This window comes from Embiotoca jacksoni, unplaced genomic scaffold (genome assembly GCF_022577435.1).
Source record: "Embiotoca jacksoni isolate LCO1_2020_lvr unplaced genomic scaffold, fEmbJac1.0.p SCAF_125, whole genome shotgun sequence".
Lineage (NCBI taxonomy): Eukaryota > Metazoa > Chordata > Actinopteri > Embiotocidae > Embiotoca > Embiotoca jacksoni.
The window spans coordinates 106,552-125,208 of NW_027185258.1; the positions used below are offsets into that span (position 1 = coordinate 106,552).

General features: G+C 47.0%; 1 protein-coding gene across 1 annotated transcript in view; it reads left to right on the forward strand.

The window, feature by feature from the left end:
* stab2 (stabilin 2) overlaps positions 1 to 18,657 on the forward strand; it is a 23,382-nt gene continuing 4,725 nt past the window's right edge. The window contains exons 1-51 of the mRNA XM_069145426.1: positions 1 to 72; positions 768 to 892; positions 1,512 to 1,627; positions 2,474 to 2,559; positions 2,724 to 2,790; positions 2,885 to 2,980; positions 3,276 to 3,398; positions 3,546 to 3,742; positions 3,861 to 3,985; positions 4,074 to 4,207; positions 4,301 to 4,380; positions 4,557 to 4,706; positions 5,001 to 5,144; positions 5,233 to 5,295; positions 5,589 to 5,705; positions 5,793 to 5,846; positions 6,020 to 6,100; positions 6,309 to 6,461; positions 6,633 to 6,692; positions 6,775 to 6,876; positions 6,976 to 7,062; positions 7,135 to 7,246; positions 7,330 to 7,510; positions 7,629 to 7,722; positions 7,798 to 7,956; positions 8,047 to 8,142; positions 8,305 to 8,397; positions 8,480 to 8,527; positions 8,619 to 8,752; positions 8,839 to 8,941; positions 9,222 to 9,299; positions 9,391 to 9,480; positions 9,602 to 9,709; positions 9,779 to 9,910; positions 12,631 to 12,759; positions 12,968 to 13,030; positions 13,468 to 13,566; positions 13,639 to 13,834; positions 13,910 to 14,005; positions 14,351 to 14,408; positions 14,932 to 15,005; positions 15,193 to 15,318; positions 15,464 to 15,537; positions 15,628 to 15,699; positions 15,930 to 16,049; positions 16,123 to 16,167; positions 16,238 to 16,324; positions 16,933 to 17,082; positions 17,203 to 17,325; positions 17,430 to 17,501; positions 17,604 to 17,780. Coding sequence (XP_069001527.1) covers positions 7 to 72; positions 768 to 892; positions 1,512 to 1,627; positions 2,474 to 2,559; positions 2,724 to 2,790; positions 2,885 to 2,980; positions 3,276 to 3,398; positions 3,546 to 3,742; positions 3,861 to 3,985; positions 4,074 to 4,207; positions 4,301 to 4,380; positions 4,557 to 4,706; positions 5,001 to 5,144; positions 5,233 to 5,295; positions 5,589 to 5,705; positions 5,793 to 5,846; positions 6,020 to 6,100; positions 6,309 to 6,461; positions 6,633 to 6,692; positions 6,775 to 6,876; positions 6,976 to 7,062; positions 7,135 to 7,246; positions 7,330 to 7,510; positions 7,629 to 7,722; positions 7,798 to 7,956; positions 8,047 to 8,142; positions 8,305 to 8,397; positions 8,480 to 8,527; positions 8,619 to 8,752; positions 8,839 to 8,941; positions 9,222 to 9,299; positions 9,391 to 9,480; positions 9,602 to 9,709; positions 9,779 to 9,910; positions 12,631 to 12,759; positions 12,968 to 13,030; positions 13,468 to 13,566; positions 13,639 to 13,834; positions 13,910 to 14,005; positions 14,351 to 14,408; positions 14,932 to 15,005; positions 15,193 to 15,318; positions 15,464 to 15,537; positions 15,628 to 15,699; positions 15,930 to 16,049; positions 16,123 to 16,167; positions 16,238 to 16,324; positions 16,933 to 17,082; positions 17,203 to 17,325; positions 17,430 to 17,501; positions 17,604 to 17,780 — 5,415 coding nt within the window. The 5' untranslated portion in view covers positions 1 to 6. The remainder of the gene's footprint in view (positions 73 to 767; positions 893 to 1,511; positions 1,628 to 2,473; positions 2,560 to 2,723; positions 2,791 to 2,884; positions 2,981 to 3,275; positions 3,399 to 3,545; positions 3,743 to 3,860; positions 3,986 to 4,073; positions 4,208 to 4,300; positions 4,381 to 4,556; positions 4,707 to 5,000; positions 5,145 to 5,232; positions 5,296 to 5,588; positions 5,706 to 5,792; positions 5,847 to 6,019; positions 6,101 to 6,308; positions 6,462 to 6,632; positions 6,693 to 6,774; positions 6,877 to 6,975; positions 7,063 to 7,134; positions 7,247 to 7,329; positions 7,511 to 7,628; positions 7,723 to 7,797; positions 7,957 to 8,046; positions 8,143 to 8,304; positions 8,398 to 8,479; positions 8,528 to 8,618; positions 8,753 to 8,838; positions 8,942 to 9,221; positions 9,300 to 9,390; positions 9,481 to 9,601; positions 9,710 to 9,778; positions 9,911 to 12,630; positions 12,760 to 12,967; positions 13,031 to 13,467; positions 13,567 to 13,638; positions 13,835 to 13,909; positions 14,006 to 14,350; positions 14,409 to 14,931; positions 15,006 to 15,192; positions 15,319 to 15,463; positions 15,538 to 15,627; positions 15,700 to 15,929; positions 16,050 to 16,122; positions 16,168 to 16,237; positions 16,325 to 16,932; positions 17,083 to 17,202; positions 17,326 to 17,429; positions 17,502 to 17,603; positions 17,781 to 18,657) is intronic.

Genomic DNA, 18,657 nt, shown 5'->3' on the forward strand with positions numbered 1-18,657 from the left:
TTTTGGATGATGATGATGATGATGATGATGATGATGATGATGATGAACGGTGGATTGGCAGCTGCTTCACAGGTGAGATAATCGCTGAATCTTAAATCTTAAACTTCAAAATGTTTACAAACAAATCTGTCAATTTTGACACTTTAAAGCTGCAAACAGACAAGAGGATTTTATTTTGAAGGTTTAAACAGCTGATCAGTTCTAAACTGCTGAGTCAGATTTTCACTGTTCGGGGTCTCACACGTTCATGTCACCTTTTATAAATATTTATTTCTATAAAACTGTTTATTTATTGTTTGTTTATAAAGAGAAAATAAAATCTGTTTTTAATCTATGCTCTGCAAACGGACAAGCTTACAGCAACAACTAATGATGTGCATTTATTTAGTTATGCAAACAAACAAACATAAATTAATAAATAAAGGTCAAATGACTTGGAAACTGCAGTTCAGAGTGTTTCTAAATGTCTCTGACTGTCTCTGAGTGTCTCTACATGTCTCTGAGTGTTTCCTGGGTGGATCAGATGGAGCTGATAACCACAGCAGTCATTACGCTCACTTCCTGTTTACGTTCCATCTCTCGACTCTTTAAAACTTTTTATTTCTGTTTGTTCAAAACAAAACTGTGAAAACAGTCTGAAATAATGTACCAATAAAATGTAAAAATTCAAACCTGAGGAACACTTTCAGATGTTTTTCTTGTGTGCTGTCGGTCCCACTGAGTCTCAGCCGAAGGTTGTGTATTAACAGGATGTTTGTCTCCGTCAGAACTTCTGCTCCAACTCCACGGTTCTTCGGACCTGGACCGCCTGTCACTCCTGCAGCATCAGTCTGCTGATGCCGTGTCCATCCGGGTACAAGCAGACACCCAGGTCCACGGCTCTGGACTGCAAGTGAGACGCACGACTCCCCCACGTGTTCACGACATGTGACAATAAACAAATGAACAAATAAACAAGTAAACAAAGGCTGCAAATACAGAGTAACGTTCTCACTGCTGTCCAGACTGTTTACTAACTGTTTACACTAGTTAGTGTCTTGTTTACATTAGTTTGTTTCTTGTTTGAACTAGTTAGTGTCTTGTTTGTACTAGTTAGTGTCTTGTTTACACAAGTTAGTGTATTGTTTGCACTAGTTAGTGTCTTGTTTGAACTAGTTAGTGCCTTGTTTGAACTAGTTAGTGTCTTGTTTGAACTGGTTGGTGTCTTGTTGGAACTAGTTAGTGTCTTGATTGAACTAGTTAGTGTCTTGTTTGAACTGGTTAGTGTCTTGTTTACACTAGTTAGTGTCTTGTTTGAACTAGTTAGTGCCTTGTTTGAACTAGTTAGTGTCTTGTTTGAACTGGTTGGTGTCTTGTTGGAACTAGTTAGTGTCTTGTTTGAACTGGTTAGTGTCTTGTTTACACTAGTTAGTGTCTTGTTTGCACTAGTTAGTGTCTTGATTGAAACCACACATCAGTGTGTGAACATGAAACTTTAGAGTCTGTCTGTCCGTCCACTGTCTCTCCTGCAGGTACTACATCAGGACGGCCAGTATGAAGCTGGCGATCGGCGGTTGCTCCTTCGAGTGCTACAAGGAGGAGGAGGTGAAGAGCTGCTGTCCCGGTCACTGGGGTCCAGACTGTATTGGTCAGTAAACACCAGCATGTCAACATGTCGTATGTTAATGAAACTGTGGTGTTTAACCTTTAACCTTTAATAGTGTTCATCCAGATTTTAACCTGTTGGTGGCACTAGAGGAAAGGTCACAGGGTCATTAAAGGTTAATCTGGAGAGTTTTTGTAAATTAAGACTTGAAACTGGTCCCTGAGACATTCTGATCATTGAACCGTCGGTTCTGAACCAGGCTGCCTCTCAGAGGAGCAGAACACCAGCAGAGAGCTGCTGCTGCTCACAGATCTACGACACGCCATCCTGCAGGTGTCACATGACCATCCTGCAGGAAGCAGATCGTCCTGCAGGGATCAGGACTTCCTTCCTTTCTGAATACTCAGTCAGCAGGACAGAAATGTGCTGACGGTGACCTCTGAACCCTGAAAGGGACGTTCTGTCTGTCCTGCAGGACAAATCTTTGTCCTGCAGCAGGTTTTTGACGGTTTAAGAGAAGAAAAATAAAACACAAACATTTCAACTGATTCCATCATCTGATGAAGGTTTATTCATCCGGAAGAGTTTCCTGCAGCTTCATAAGTGTCTCGTCTCATTGACATCTGCAGGAGATAGTTGGACGGATAGCGTGTCCAACAGGACGTCCTGTTTCACACCTTCTACTGACTCTGAGCTCCATCATGGAGCAGCTGATGAGCTTCTAATGACTGAGAGAGCAAGAGGAGGAGGAGGGATGAAGAGAGGAAGATGAGGGATGAAGAGGGAGGAAGAGGAGGGATGAAGAGAGGAAGAAGAGGGATGAAGAGAGGAAGAGGAGGAAGGAAGAGGAGGGATGAAGAGGGACTCAGCTTGCTGTGTGTGTTGCAGAGTGTCCGGACCGATCCGAGCAGCCCTGCAGCAGCAGAGGAGTCTGTTCTGATGGGCTTGGAGGGAACGGGACCTGCAGCTGCCAGGTGACATCACACACCTGCTCTGTGACATCACACACCTTAACCCAACAGAACCTCTTAAATGACACCAGAACCCATTAAAATCCTGAAATAAATAAAATAACCTCTAGAACCATCTGTGTAACCTTTGTGTGCGTGTGCGTATGCGTGGCGTGCGTGCGGTTCAGGTGGGCTTTGCAGGGACGGCCTGTGAGGACTGTTCACCTGGTCGATATGGATCCACCTGTAGTTCAGGTACACCCCTCGTGATAACAGATGATGTCAGAGTTTTCAGCTTGTTCCTGATTGGTTGTTCTCATGGTCGTCATGGTTTCTGTCTGTGTCTCAGTCTGCTCGTGTGTCCATGGTCTGTGCAACTCTGGACTGACAGGTGACGGTCGATGCACCTGTTTCTCTGGATACAAAGGTCCCACCTGTGACCAAGGTCTGCCCCCTGCTGCTGTCACCTGCTGACAGTCCTACCTGTTACCTGTAGCTCTCACCTGTTACCTGTAGCTCTCACCTGTTACCTGTAGCTCTCACCTGTTACCTGTAGCTCTCACCTGTTACCTGTAGCTCTCACCTGTCACTCCAGTACCTTTATGTCTCCTCTTCCTGACTCTGTGTCGTCCTCACCTGTAATCTCACCTGTTTCTGCCACCTGAATCTTTCCGTTTCAGTTTTCTACCTATCCGCTGTACTTCCTGCTCACCTGTGCTGACACCTGTCTTGTGTTTCAGAGGTACCTGAGTGTGCGTCTCTCAGCTGTCCGTCCAACTCCCGCTGTATGGAGGAAGCTCTGACGGGTCGGCTGGTGTGTCAGTGTCTGGCCGGGCACCAGAAGTCTGGAGACCAGTGTCTCTGTGAGTGTTCAGATGAACTACAAATGTCCTCTTACAATTCCCAGAATTCATTGCAACCCCTGCAGAGTGGTTCTGAGGAAACATTTTTCCTGTCCTCTGTCGGACTTTAAATAAATGTTGTTGATGTTTGTGTTTCGTCCTCTGCAGCCATGAACCCGTGTGTCCAGCGGGTCTGTCACGTCCAGGCGTCCTGCGTCCACTCCGGTCCGAACCAGCACCTGTGTGCCTGTAAGGACGGCTTCAGCGGAGACGGACGGGTCTGTGTGGCCGTCGATCCGTGTCAGACCAGACGGGGAGGCTGCTCCCCCGGGACCACCCGCTGTGTCTACGATGGACCGGGGAAGGTAAGAACTGAGTCTGATCAGGAACCAGACTGGAACCAGGATCAGGAACCAAACTAGCAGTGGTTCTGTAGGTGGTGTATCCTCAGGGAGGATGAACCCTCTGCTTTGTCTCCTCCAGTCTCACTGCGAGTGTCTCCCTGGTTACGAGCACCTGTCTGCCGGCTGCAGCCTGAAGGACGCCTGCCGACCGGACTCCTGCCACACCAACGCCAACTGCTCCACGGTCGGACCCGGACGAATCGAGTCAGTCCATCGTCTCCGCTTCCACCTCAGTGATGCTGATACAGCAGACTCTGCTCACAGTGTCCTCATCTGTCCGTCTGTTCCTCAGGTGCACCTGTCTCCAGGGTTACCTTGGTAACGGTGAGATTTGTTACGGGAACATCATGCAGCGTCTGAGCGACCTGAACACCGAACCTGGTGGACCGTGGAGCGGTCAACTGAGCAGCGCCATCGCCTTATTCGGTACCACGCTTCTCTCACTTCCTGTCCACTCCGTTTCTCTCACTTCCTGTCCACTCCGTTCCTCTCACTTCCTGTCCACTCCGTTTCTTTCAGGCTCGGTGTCATGGCCTCTGCAGAGTTTGGGTCCGTTCACCGTTTTCGTCCCGATCAATAAAGGCTTCAGAGGAACTTTGGTGAGAATCAACATAAATTAAGAGACCAGCTGATCAAATAAGTTTAACCCAAGTCAGAGTCCAATGCGGCTTTTATTTTGAAAGTCCTGCTCCTTACTTCATTTAAAAGGAAATTAATAAGATTCAACCAAAGCTGAGTTTTAAATCGCTTTCCTGTGTTCTTGTTTACCTGCCAGGTGAGGACTCTCATGGCCGACGTGTCCAAGGCTAAATACCTGTGTAAGATGCACCTGGTTGCTGGGGTGATGCCGTTTGACACGCTGAAGAAAACCGATGTCTTTTACACTCTGACGGGAAAATCAGCAGAGACAGACACATCGTACATGGTGAGAGGACGGACGCCGTCCAGCAGCACCGAGAGATGAAGAGGAACAAGAAGAATTAAATGCTGTGAAGTGAACAGGAAGTCAGACATGACACAACAGGAAGTCAGATGTGACACAACAGGAAGTCAGAGGTGACACAACAGGAAGTCAGAGGTGACACAACAGGAAGTCAGAGGTGACACAACAGGAAGTCAGATGTGACACAACAGGAAGTCAGACGTGACACAACAGGAGCAACCGTTCAGTTTAAAAATGCCTTTAAGGGACCTCACATCATGTCTTTGTTTCTTCCAGGACGCCGTCACTACGATCCGTATACATGGCAGCAGGAAGAAAGGTGTGATCCTTCAGCATGACGTGGTGGCGTCCAATGGGATGATCCACGTCATCAACAAGCTGATGGACAGCGTCTCCGCCACCGTGGAGGGCAACTTGCAGGTGAACGGACCCACTGATCGATCATTGGAACTGTTACTGATTCATTCATTCAGTCCCCTCTTCATCTCATGAACCTGTTCGTCCTCAGGAGAACCTGATGAAGATCCTCTCGGACTACGGAAAGTTTGAGACATTCAGGTCCTTGTTGGAGGTACGACGTCGTCTTCTCTGCAGACACATCCTGAAACCTGGTGTTCACACCTCCATCAATGTCCTGATCACGTCACGGTCCCCAGGGGATGAACCCTCCGGGTCTGATAGACGTCATGGTCCCCAGAGGATGAACCCCCTGGGCCTGATAGACATCACGGATGGTTTTAGGACAGTTTTAGGACTGGTTCTGGACAGTTTTAGGACTGGTTCTGGAGTGTTTTATGACAGTTTTTTTGAGTATCTTGGAAAACTGTGCCAACATGGACCAACATGGACCGTGTGTCTCTGCAGAAGACTGGTCTGGCGTCTCTCCTGGACCTCCCTGGACCGATCACCGTGTTCGCTCCGAGCAGCGTGGCGTTCGACGGGATGGCGGAGGGACACCTGCAGCACCTGAGCAGCTCTGAGGTGACGGACGACACACCAACACACTGATCAGCTGTTTATTCACCAATCATTTAGAATAATTCATACGTGTTTTATTTGAACTGACAGGGTTACAACAAGCTGGTGGAGCTCCTCCGGAACCACCTGGTGTCCTCCACCTCGGTGAGCACCAGTCTCGTATATATATAATATATATATATATATATATATATATATATATATATATATATATATATATACATATTTATATGTATAGATAGATAGATAGATAGATAGATATACACACAGTCCATAGATTCTTTGTTTGTGACGATGGTTCATGTCCTTCCTTAAAGCTGGACATCTTTAACGCCGTGTCGAGCACCAGAATCGTGACGATGGCCAACCAGGTTCTGACCTTCAACGTGACCGAGAGCGTAAGTGGACCTCAGAAACTGCTTGTGTCCACACGGCTCTCAGGTCCGAGTATCATGTCATACATTTACATCAACTCCATCACCGCGTGTTTACCCAAACAGGAAACATTTAAATTCACTGACAGTGAAAATATATTTTATAACATTTTGACACGTAAACGTCCCGACCGACGCCTCCAGGTGTTTCACTTCCTGTTTCCTGTCTCAGGGTCAGGTGGTGGTGAATGGAGCAACGGTGCTGGAGGCCGCCGTGGAGGCCAAAAATGGACGTCTGTATGTGTTGGATGGAGTATTGACTCCGCCCTCCATCCAACCTGTGCTGCCCCACAGGTGTGACATCACAGAGACCAAAATCATCAAGGTGAGTTTGACAGCAGCCGAAGAATCAGATGGTCAGACTTCATCTTCATCATGTGTTATATTCAGGATGAAGAGTTTCACACAGGTGTGTTCAGGTGTTTGTTCAGTTGTGTTTGTTCAGGTGTATTTTCAGGTGTGTCTGAGAGGACTGAGGATCTGTTTTTTTTTTCAGGGTGAGTGTGTCAGCTGCTCCAAAGTCAAACTGTCCCAGTGCTCGTTAGGAGTTTACACGGTAAGATGTCTCACTCTGTTAAGTTTTCCTATCTGTGTGTGTGTTAAATAGAAGATGCGAGTGATGTGTGTTTGTGGATCAGGGCTCCTCCACCTTCGGATGTGTCTACACACTCAACATCGGTTCTCCACCCATCGGTCTCCCGGCAACAGGCTGCTCACCGCACTGCAACGCAACTGTAACGGTAAACATGGCGACATTCACCGAGTCACATGACTTCCTTAAACAAACATATACAAATGAGGTGATGTTCACCTGTGTGAGTTCACCTGTGTGTGTTCAGACTCCAGCGTGTTGTAAAGGTTTCTATGGTCCAAACTGCAGACCTTGTCCAGGTGGATTCAAGACTTCCTGCTCCGGACACGGGCAGGTGAGACTCAACATCAGCACAATGTCATCATCTACTAAAGACTGAAGGAAACTGAAGTGTGTTTTTTTCTAGTGTTTGGACGGGATCGGAGGAAACGGGTCATGTATCTGTGAAGCGAACTTCCGAGGCTCTCGCTGTCAGTACTGCTCCTCGTCCAACAAGTTTGGAGCCAACTGTGACAGAAGTAAGTCTGAGTGGTGCGTTGTGATGTCACACAGGTGGGTGTGACGTCAGGATGATGTAACCTTCGACCTCCCGTGTCCCCAGCCTGTCCCTGTATCCATGGGCAGTGTGATAGCCGTCCAGACTCCAGTGGTTGGTGTAAAGTTGACTCGTGTCTGGACGGGTTCACCGGACGCTTCTGTGACCGGCGGACGGCGTCGTGTGGCATTCAGGCTCAGTTCTGTCACGCACACGCCGACTGTGACTTCAGCCAGGAGACGACCAGGTGAGTTCACCTGCAGGCGGTTCTAATATCCACCGAGTCACATTCTTCACCTCTGAAGTGAAGAATTGGCGGAAGTCCTGCCATAGAAGAGACTGACATCATCCGACCTGTCCTCCAGGTGTGTTTGTAAACCTGGTTTCCAAGGTGACGGCCTCACCTGCGTGGAGTCTGACCCATGTGCTCCGCCCCTCAGAGGAGGCTGCAGTCTGAACGTAAGTCACGTGACGTCGGAGTCCCTCAAATCCCATCCGTCTCTGTGTCCTCACCTGTCCCATGTCCACCTGCAGGCCAAATGTGTGAAGACAGGTCCGGGGACGCACACCTGCCGTTGTCTCACCGGCTGGACGGAGGACGGAGACGAGTGTCAACCAATCAACAACTGTCAGGGTCCTGACAGAGGCGGGTGCCACGGAAACGCCACCTGCATCTACGTGGGACCGGGACAGGTGACACGTCTCAGATCTGTCCTCATCTGTCTCACATCTATCTCACATCTGTCTCACATCTGTCTGTCTTCTACCTCTCGTTGTGTCCAGAGCGACTGTTCGTGTAAAGCCGGCTACAAAGGAAACGGACTCGAGTGTGAAGCTGTTAATGAGTGTGTGACTGTGAACGGAGGCTGTCACTATCTGGTAAGTCCACAGAACCAGAACCAGAAACAGAACCACAACCACAACCACAACCACAGACAGAACCCGACACCGGTACTGTTGTGTTTGTCTCATAGCAGAGACAGGAAGTTAAAGAACAGGAGACAGGAAGTTGAGTGTTTGAGGACGTGTCTCTGCCCCCAGGCCAGCTGCCGCCTGCTGTCCTCGCGCTGGACGTGTGTATGTGATGATGGACATGTTGGAAACGGACTCGTGTGCTATGGAAATGTGGAACAGGTGAGTGCCGCCGTGTTCCTTCTGTAGCTCCGCCTCCACCCACCTGACATGTTTGCCTGACATGTTTGTGTGATGATGTCAGGAGCTGATGGCGCTGCCCGACGCTTCCGACTTCTTCACCTGGACCAAGGTCAGTTCCTGTTTCACACCTTACAAAATAAAAGTCTAACCCTGGCCAGAGTGCCTCTTAGTTGAAGTTCCACCTTCTTGTGTCCCGTCAGGAGTCCGGTCTGTCTCGGTCCCTGTCAGATCAGAACATCACCCTCCTGGTTCCGTCCTCCGCTGCTATCAGTCAAATGTCGTCAGAGGACAAAACCTTCTGGACCCAGAAGGGGAACCTGCCGAGTCTCATCAGGTCTCAGCGCGGCGTGACTCCGCCTCTAACCTCCATGTTATTCATGTATTTATTATGTGTGACAACGTCTGTGGTTTATCTGACAGGAATCACATGATCCCCGGGAACCAACCGGTGTCCAGCCTGAGCACCTTGTCCTCCGTGACGTCCCTCCTCCCAGCAGCACTTCCTGTTTCATCGAGCGCTGAGGTGAGGACTGAAATTCATGATAGTCATGATGGTCACTTTTATTTATGGTCTATTGGGCGCTCTACTGACGTTCTACTGTTCTACTGACGTTCTACTGATGAAGTTCTACTGATGACGTTCTAATGATGTTCTACTGATGTTATACTGACGACGTTCTACTGATGACGTTCTATTGACATTCTACTGATGACGTTCTACTGATGATGTTCTATTGGCATTCTACTGATGAAGTTCTACTGATGAAGTTCTACTGATGATGTTGCTGTGTTTGTTCTGTCAGGTAATATCTGTGGGCGTAGCCACCATCACCACCTCTAACGTAGCTGCTACCAATGGGCTGATCCACATCATCGATAAGGTCCACAGCTGATCACACACTTGATCACACAGTTGACTCTCATTGATTGTCTTCGTGTCTCTGACGTCTTCTGTCGTCCGTCTGTCTTCAGGTTCTACTTCCTGACAGAAAGCTGAGTGACGGTCTGCTGGCGACGCTCGCTCTGAGGCCGGAGTTCTCTCTGTTCAGATCTCATCTCATCGTACGAACTCTCTCTCACACACACACACACACACACACACACACACACACACACACACACACACACACACATACACACACACACACACACAGTTTGATGTTTCTTGATGGGTTTTTTTCAGGATTATAATCTGACCAATGAGATCGAAGTGGCCGACGTGTATACCGTCTTCGCTCCGACAGACGCCGCCATCACCGAGTATCTCCACAACATGGCCGCCACGTCCCTGGTACGGACCAGAACACGCTGAGTCAGCATGTTGACCAGAACACGCTATTTATTTTGTACCTGTTGACAGGATGTGAATATGACTCGTTACCACGTGGTGGCGTCGGAGCGACTCCTGAAGACCGACCTGCAGCCGGGAGGTTACAAACAGACGCTCCTCGGATTCTCTTTCCAGATCGCCATCTTCCCTCGAGACGGAAAGGTCTGCAAAATATTCATACTATTATCGCTATAAACATGATAACATGATGACCTGTTACCTGTTACCTGTTACCTGATACCTGTTACCTGTTACCTGATACCTGATACCTGTTACCTGTTACCTGTTACCTGATACCTGTTACCTGTTACCTGATACCTGATACCTGTTACCTGATACCTGTTACCTGTTACCTGATACCTGTTACCTGTTACCTGATACCTGTTACCTGTTACCTGATACCTGTTACCTGTTACCTGATACCTGATACCTGTTACCTGATACCTGATACCTGTTACCTGTTACCTGTTACCTGATACCTGTTACCTGTTACCTGATACCTGTTACCTGATACCTGATACCTGTTACCTGATACCTGATACCTGTTACCTGTTACCTGATACCTGTTACCTGTTACCTGATACCTGTTACCTGATACCTGTTACCTGATACCTGTTACCTGATACCTGTTACCTGTTACCTGATACCTGTTACCTGATACCTGTTACCTGATACATGATACCTGTTACCTGTTACCTGATACCTGTTACCTGTTACCTGTTACCTGATACCTGTTACCTGTTACCTGATACCTGATACCTGATACATGATACCTGTTACCTATTACCTGATACCTGTTACCTGTTACCTGATACCTGTTACCTGTTACCTAATACCTGTTACCTGATACCTGTTACCTGATACCTGATACCTGTTACCTGATACCTGATACCTGTTACCTGTTACCTGTTACCTGATACCTGTTACCTGTTACCTGATACCTGATACCTGTTACCTGATACCTGTTACCTGTTACCTGATACCTGTTACCTGATACCTGTTACCTGATACCTGTTACCTGTTACCTGATACCTGTTACCTGATACCTGATACCTGTTACCTGTTACCTGTTACCTGATACCTGTTACCTGATACCTGTTACCTGTTACCTGATACCTGTTACCTGTTACCTGATACCTGTTACCTGATACCTGTTACCTGATACCTGTTACCTGTTACCTGTTACCTGATACCTGTTACCTGTTACCTGATACCTGTTACCTGATACCTGTTACCTGTTACCTGATACCTGTTACCTGTTACCTGATACCTGATACCTGTTACCTAATACCTGTTACCTGTTACCTGATACCTGTTACCTGATACCTGTTACCTGTTACCTGTTACCTGATACCTGATACCTGTTACCTGTTACCTGATACCTGTTACCTGATACCTGATACCTGTTACCTGATACCTGATACATGATACCTGTTACCTGTTACCTGATACCTGTTACCTGATACCTGTTACCTGTTACCTGATACCTGTTACCTGATACCTGATACCTGATACATGATACCTGTTACCTGATACCTGTTACCTGTTACCTGTTACCTAATACCTGTTACCTGATACCTGTTACCTGATACCTGATACCTGTTACCTGATACCTGTTACCTGTTACCTGTTACCTGATACCTGTTACCTGATACCTGATACCTGTTACCTGATACCTGATACATGATACCTGTTACCTGTTACCTGATACCTGTTACCTGTTACCTGATACCTGTTACCTGATACCTGATACATGATACCTGTTACCTGTTACCTGATACCTGTTACCTGTTACCTGATACCTGTTACCTGATACCTGTTACCTGATACCTGATACCTGATACCTGATACATGATACCTGTTACCTGATACCTGTTACCTGTTACCTGTTACCTGTTACCTAATACCTGTTACCTGATACCTGTTACCTGATACCTGTTACCTGATACCTGATACCTGTTACCTGTTACCTGTTACCTGATACCTGTTACCTGATACCTGTTACCTGTTACCTGATACCTGATACCTGTTACCTGTTACCTGATACCTGTTACCTGATACCTGTTACCTGATACCTGTTACCTGATACCTGATACCTGTTACCTGATACCTGTTACCTGTTACCTGATACCTGTTACCTGATACCTGTTACCTAATACCTGTTACCTGTTACCTGTTACCTGATACCTGTTACCTGTTACCTGTTACCTGATACCTGTTACCTGATACCTGTTACCTGTTACCTGATACCTGTTACCTGATATCTGTTACCTGTTACCTGTTACCTGATACCTGTTACCTGATACCTGTTACCTGATACCTGTTACCTGATACCTGATACCTGTTACCTGATACCTGTTACCTGATACCTGTTACATGATACATGATACCTGTTACCTGATACCTGTTACCTAATACCTGTTACCTGTTACCTAATACCTGTTACCTGATACCTGTTACCTAATACCTGATACATGATACATGATACCTGATACCTGTTACCTGATACCTGTTACCTGTTACCTGATACCTGTTACCTGATACCTGATACCTGTTACCTGTTACCTGATACCTGTTACCTGATACCTGATATCTGATACCTGTTACCTGATACCTGTTACCTGATACCTGTTACCTAATACCTGATACATGATACCTGTTACCTGTTACCTGTTACCTGTTACCTGTTACCTGATACCTGTTACCTGATATCTGATACCCGTTACCTGATACCTGTTACCTGTTACCCGATACCCGTTACCCGCTACCCGATACCCGTTACCCGATACCCGTTACCCATTACCCGTTACCTGAAACCTGTTACCTGAAACCTGTTACCTGATACCTGTACCCAGTAACACTAACAGCTGTCCGTCCTCCAGCTGTTTGTGAACGAGGCTGAGATCAACTCGTCCAACATCCTGAGTGGTTCTGGAGTGATCCACGGTCTGTCAGCGGTTCTTCACATCAACCGGAACCGCTGTGACCAGGTCACCTACCAGAAAGTCACGGTAACGTCCTCTCACACCTGTCTGTCTCTACCTGTCTGTCCCTACCTATCTGTCTCTACCTATCTGTCTCTACCTGTCTGTCTCTACCTCTCTGTCCCTACCTGTCTGTCTCTACCCGTCTGTCTCTACCTGTCTGTCTCTACCTGTTTGTCTCTACCTGTCCAGAATATGTCTCATAAAAAATATTAACGTTGTTTTTCCTCTGAAGGGAGAGTGTGTCGACTGTTTGCTCCACCAAAGTAAACTGTGTCCCAACGACACCGTCCCCGACGTAAGACTTCTTCATCTTCATCATCATCTTCATTCTGATGCTTTATTGTAACTTAAAGTTCAGACTGAGCCTGAACACCTGAAACACCACTGAAGGTTCGGAGGAACGATGAGTTCTTTATGAAGATCTGTGGTTGAAATAACTGCAGACAAACTGTAAAGTCAGTTTCTTTGCAGATCATTTTATTTTCTATTTGTTGTTTTGAAGAAGCTAGAAGAGTTTACAGGTGATGTTTGGTTCTGAGTAACTCCAACTACACAGTCACTTTAAATCCAAACTCACTTTTACACTTTTCTTTTATTCCATAAAAAAATAATATAATAATAACTTGTTGTTTTTAATGTATTATTATATTATGGTTGAAGTCTTGTTATAAACAGCAGATGGATGAAAAACTGCTGAGTCATTAATAATCAGACTTCCTGTTTGCTCTGCAGAAATCCGTGAGACCAGGGAGATGTATATTCACGCGCATGTTTGAAGACGAGCATCTGCACGCGATCGGCTGCCGGGCCACGTGCCTCCTGAAGAACACTGTACGTGGACTGAAACACAACCTGTTCCAGATGGGAGGTTCCTGAACGCCTCACCGTGTGTTCTGCCCTCAGGTTCCGAGGTGTTGCGGAGGGTTCTACGGGCAGCACTGTGAGCCGTGTCCCGGTCCGAAGGGTCAGCCCTGCTCCGGTACTGGAGTCTGTTCGGACGGGACCGGCGGGTCCGGAGCGTGTCGGTGCAACGCAGGCTTCAACGGGACGGCCTGCGAGACGTGTGAGAGTGGCAGATACGGAATCCACTGTGACCAGGGTCGGTACCGAGCTGACCCATGATGAAGAGTGGACCTGGCTGCTCCTCTCCCTCACCGCTGCGTTTCCTCCACAGACTGCGGCTGTAAGAACGGACGCTGCAGCGAAGGACCGACCGGAGACGGGACGTGTGAGTGTGACATCGGCTGGAGGGGCGTCCTTTGTGATGAAAGTAAGAAATCGATACAGATTTGTTAGTAATCGATACAGTCTGTTAGTCCACCAGCAGGGGCGCCATTCTGAGAACAAAGAACAACATATTAATACAATACTAACACAACACCGGTCCACTACAGTGACAGAGTGACAACTTCACCTGGTTGGAAACGATTTCTTGAAACAAACATTCGAGTAGAAACTCTGCTGTTACAGCGTCACTCTGACAGACTGCTCCCTGCTGGACCGGCGGGTGTATAACACACTCTGCTGTACGTTAAGATAAATGTGACGTTTTAAAAACACTGAAGAAGTCTCACCTGACACCTGGTCTAAACCCCTCCCCCCCTTTATCCCCCAGAGATCCAAACTACAGCTGATGAACTGTGTGGCTCCGTCACGTGTCACACCAGCGCAAAGTACGACCACAAACTTTTCATCTTCCTCATCCTCAATACTCCTCATCCTCGATACTCCTCATCCTCGATACTCCTCATCCTCGATACTCTTCATCCTCGATACTCTTCATCCTCGATACTCCTCATCCTCGATACTCTTCATCCTCGATACTCCTCATCCTCGATACTCCTCATCCTCGATACTCTTCATCCTCGATACTCTTCATCCTCGATACGCCTCATCCTCGATACTCCTCATCCTCGTTAGTCCTCATCCTCAATATTCTTCATCCTCGATACTCTTCATCCTCGACACTCCTCATCCTCAATACTCCTCATCCTCAAGACTCCTCATCCTCGATAGTCCTCATTCTCGATATTCTTCATCCTCAATACTCCTCATCCTCAATACTCCTCACTATCGATATTCTTCATCCTCGATACTCCTCATCCTCAATACTCCTCATCCTCGTTACTCCTCATCTTCATTACTCTTCATCCTGTTTTCAGACACATTGACTCTGTGTTTAATATTGTCCATCAGTTGTGTGTTCAGACCAGACGGATCTCAGTGTCTCTGTGCAGCTGGATTTACAGGAAACGGAACCTTCTGTCAAGGTAAGAACAATACCTGCAGACAGGTGATCATCATCATCATCATCATCATTATTCACCTGCAGGTTAATAATGATGATATTGATGATGGTTATGATGATGGTGATGATGATGATGATGATGATGATGATGATGATGTTGATGATAATAATGATAATGAGGATGAAGATGACGATGATGATGTTGATAGCGATCGACCCGTGTCTGGTGGATAACGGCGGCTGCAGTTTGTACGCCATCTGTAAGCGGACCCGACCGGGTCGGAGGGACTGCGTGTGTAGCAACGGTTACTATGGAGACGGCCTGGTGTGTGTCGGTACGTTCACATGTGACACAAAGACTCAGCAGCTGTTAGCGTTCCAGATGTTTTAACAGGAAATAAACGAGTCCCTGAACTCAATATGAGTCAGTAAGTTCTGTGAAGCCTTCAAGTGCTGCAGGATTTCTTTGTTTCTCCACAGAGATAAATCCATGTCTAGAAGGAAATGGTGGTTGCCACGACAACGCAGAGTGTGTCCACGTCGGACCAAACAAAGTAAACTTCACTTTTCTCCCGTTTGTAAGTCAGTTGATGGTGAGACTTTCACTGTCTTCATATTTAACAGAAGTTTCTTGAACTCAACAGACATCCTGCGTCTGCAGTGACGGTTACTACGGAGATGGACTCGCCTGCAGGATGATCGACCGGTGTCTTACGGTGAGTCTTTATAACTGGAGGAAGATTAATGTACCGGCTGTCCTTTCAAAATAAATCTAAAGTACTGATACTGTCACCATGGAAACATCCTTTCAAAATAAATCTTTGAACTTAATTATAGTGCCCTTCAAAATAAAAGTACTTAAACACAACATTTCTTTAAATGAAAGTGTGAGTAGCAGAACTGAGATCGTATCTTTCTAAATCTCATGTGCTGTGGATGTTTCCAGAACAATGGCGGCTGCCATCAGTTCGCCAGGTGCAACATGACGGGTCCCGGGACTCGTACTTGCACGTGCACCACGAACTTCATCGGAGACGGCGTGTCCTGTAAAGGAACGGTGGAGAGGGTGAGCAGCTTCCACACCGACACTCTGAAACCGTCTGCTCGTCACCATCAAATAACCTTTACAGTCTTTACAGGAGCTGAAGCTGAGGGGGATGACCAACCTCTATTACGGTCTGCTGGTGAGTGAGCACACATTCTCTCCGCCGCCCCCTGCAGGCGGAAACATTAACTCTCTGAACTCTGTTTCAGATGGTGAAGATCTCCCTGCATGGCCGCGGCCCCTTCACCGTGTTCGCCCCCAACCCGCAGGCCTTTAAGGTCGACATCCAGGGCAAGGTGAGAACTCTGGGGGACTAACCCCTGGAGGATGGATTGAAGGACGGACTAACATCTGGAGGATGGACTGAAGGACGGACTAACATCTGGGCGACGGACTGAAGGACAGACTAACATCTGGGAGACGGACTGAAGGATGGACTAACATCTGGAGGATGGACTGAAGGACGAACTAACATCTGGGGGACAGACTGAAGGACGAACTAACATCTGGGGGACAGACTAACACCTGGAGGACGGACTGAAGGACGGACTAACATCTGGAGGATGGACTGAAGGACGGACTAACATCTGGAGGACGGACTGAAGGACGAACTAACATCTGGGGGACAGACTAACACCTGGAGGACGGACTGAAGGACGGACTAACATCTGGAGGACGGACTGAAGTACGGACTAACACCTGGGGGACAGACTAACACCTGGGGGACGGACTAACATCTGGAGGACGGACTGAAGTACGGACTAACACCTGTGGGACTGACTGAAGGAAGGACTAACACCTGGCAGTGGGACTAACACCTGAAGGCGGGACTAACTTCTGGAGTATGGACAGAACCGCTGAGCTGCTTGTTTGTATGTGGTGTCGAACTGTTTGTGTTTTGCAGATGAGGAAACTGTTGAAGTTTAAAGAACAGTTCGCCAACCTGCTGCGCAGCCACATCGTCATGTGTCACATTCTGCTGCCCACCGACCTCAGACAACCCCGAAACCTGACCTCTCTGTCGGGACTCGTCCTGACTACCAGGTCCTTTCAGGTGACCTCTGTGGTGACCTCTGTGGTGACCTCTATGATGACATCTGTGGTGACCTCTTTGGTGACCTCTGTGGTGACCTCTATGGTGACATCTGTTGTGACCTCTGTGACATGTTTTCAGGACACCATCTTCATCAACCAGGCCAACGTGACAGAGAGTGACGACATCAGCGTCAACGGGATCATCCATGAAATCAGCACCATCCTGTTTCCTCCCGACATGGACCGAGACCAGCTCGTCCCCGTAAGTCCAATCATCAGTTCAGGTCTGATCAACCAATCAGGAGACAGGATCAGAGGTCAGAGATCAGAGAGTTCTCTGGGCGTCTAACAGTGTTTCCTCTGCAGGATTTAACGGAGCAGAATCTGACCGACGTGGCCGAACGTCATGGTTATAAAACCTTCGTGAAGCTGCTGGAGGTAAAACTGAAGCTGGTTCTGCTCTGGTGGGTCGGTACCAATAGAGTGTTTAAACCAAACAGGAGCTGCGTCCTGTTGAACAGCGATGATGTAATGTTTCAGGACTCAGGTGTGATGGAGCAGGTGAACAACGGGATGCACCAGCCGGTGACCATCTTCCTGCCCTCTGACCACGTCATGGCGTCTCTGCCGCAGGAGCAGAAGGACTTCCTGTTCCACCAACACAACCAGCTACAGCTGCGCGAGTACCTGAAGTTCCATGTTCTGCAGAGCAAGAAGGTGACGGAGGTCAAAGGTCGAAGCAGAACGTTCAGAGTCTTTCATCCAGTCTGGTTCTTCTCTGATCTCAAGACCAGATAAATAAACAAAGTGAAAACATGACTCTGAACTGAGGGTGGAGTTAGTGTCGACCAGGAGGGGGTGCTCTGTGAACCGTGTGAACATGAATACTTCACACAGTTTGTAGTTTTTGTAGTCTGTTGTAGTTTGTTTGTAGTCTGTTTGTAATTTGTAGTCTATTTGTGGTCTATTTGTAGTTTGTAATTTGTTGTAGTCTTTTTGTAGTTTGTTTGTAGTCTGTTTGTAGTTTTTCAGTTTGTAGTCTGTTTGTAGTTTGTAGTCTGTTGTCTTTGTAGTTTGTAGTTTTTTTTTTAGTTTGTAGTCTATTTGTAGTGTATTTGTAGTTTGTAATTTGTTGTAGTCTGTTTGTATTTTGTAGTCTAGTTTGTAGTTTGTAGTCTGTTTTGTAGTCTGTTTGTAGTTTGTTTATAGTCTGTTTGTAGTCTATTTGTAGTTTGTTGTTTGTTTGTAGTCTGTTTGTTGTTTGTAGTTTGTTTTGTAGTCTGTATGTAGTCTGTTTGTAGTCTGTTGTAGTTTGTTTGTAGTCTGTATGCAGTCTGTTTGTGGTCTATATGTAGTTTGTTTGTGGTCTATATGTAGTTTGTTTGTAGTATTTCGTAGTCTGTATGTAGTCTGTTTGTGGTCTGTCTGTAGTCTGTTTGTAGTCTGTTTGCAGTCTGTTTTGTAGTCTGTAGTCTGTTGTAGTCTGTTTGTAGTCTATTTATAGTTTGCTTGTAGTTTGTTTGTAGAGTGTCTGTAGTGTGTTTGTAGTTTATTTGTAGTCTGTTGTCTATTTGTAGTTTGTGGTTTGTTTCTA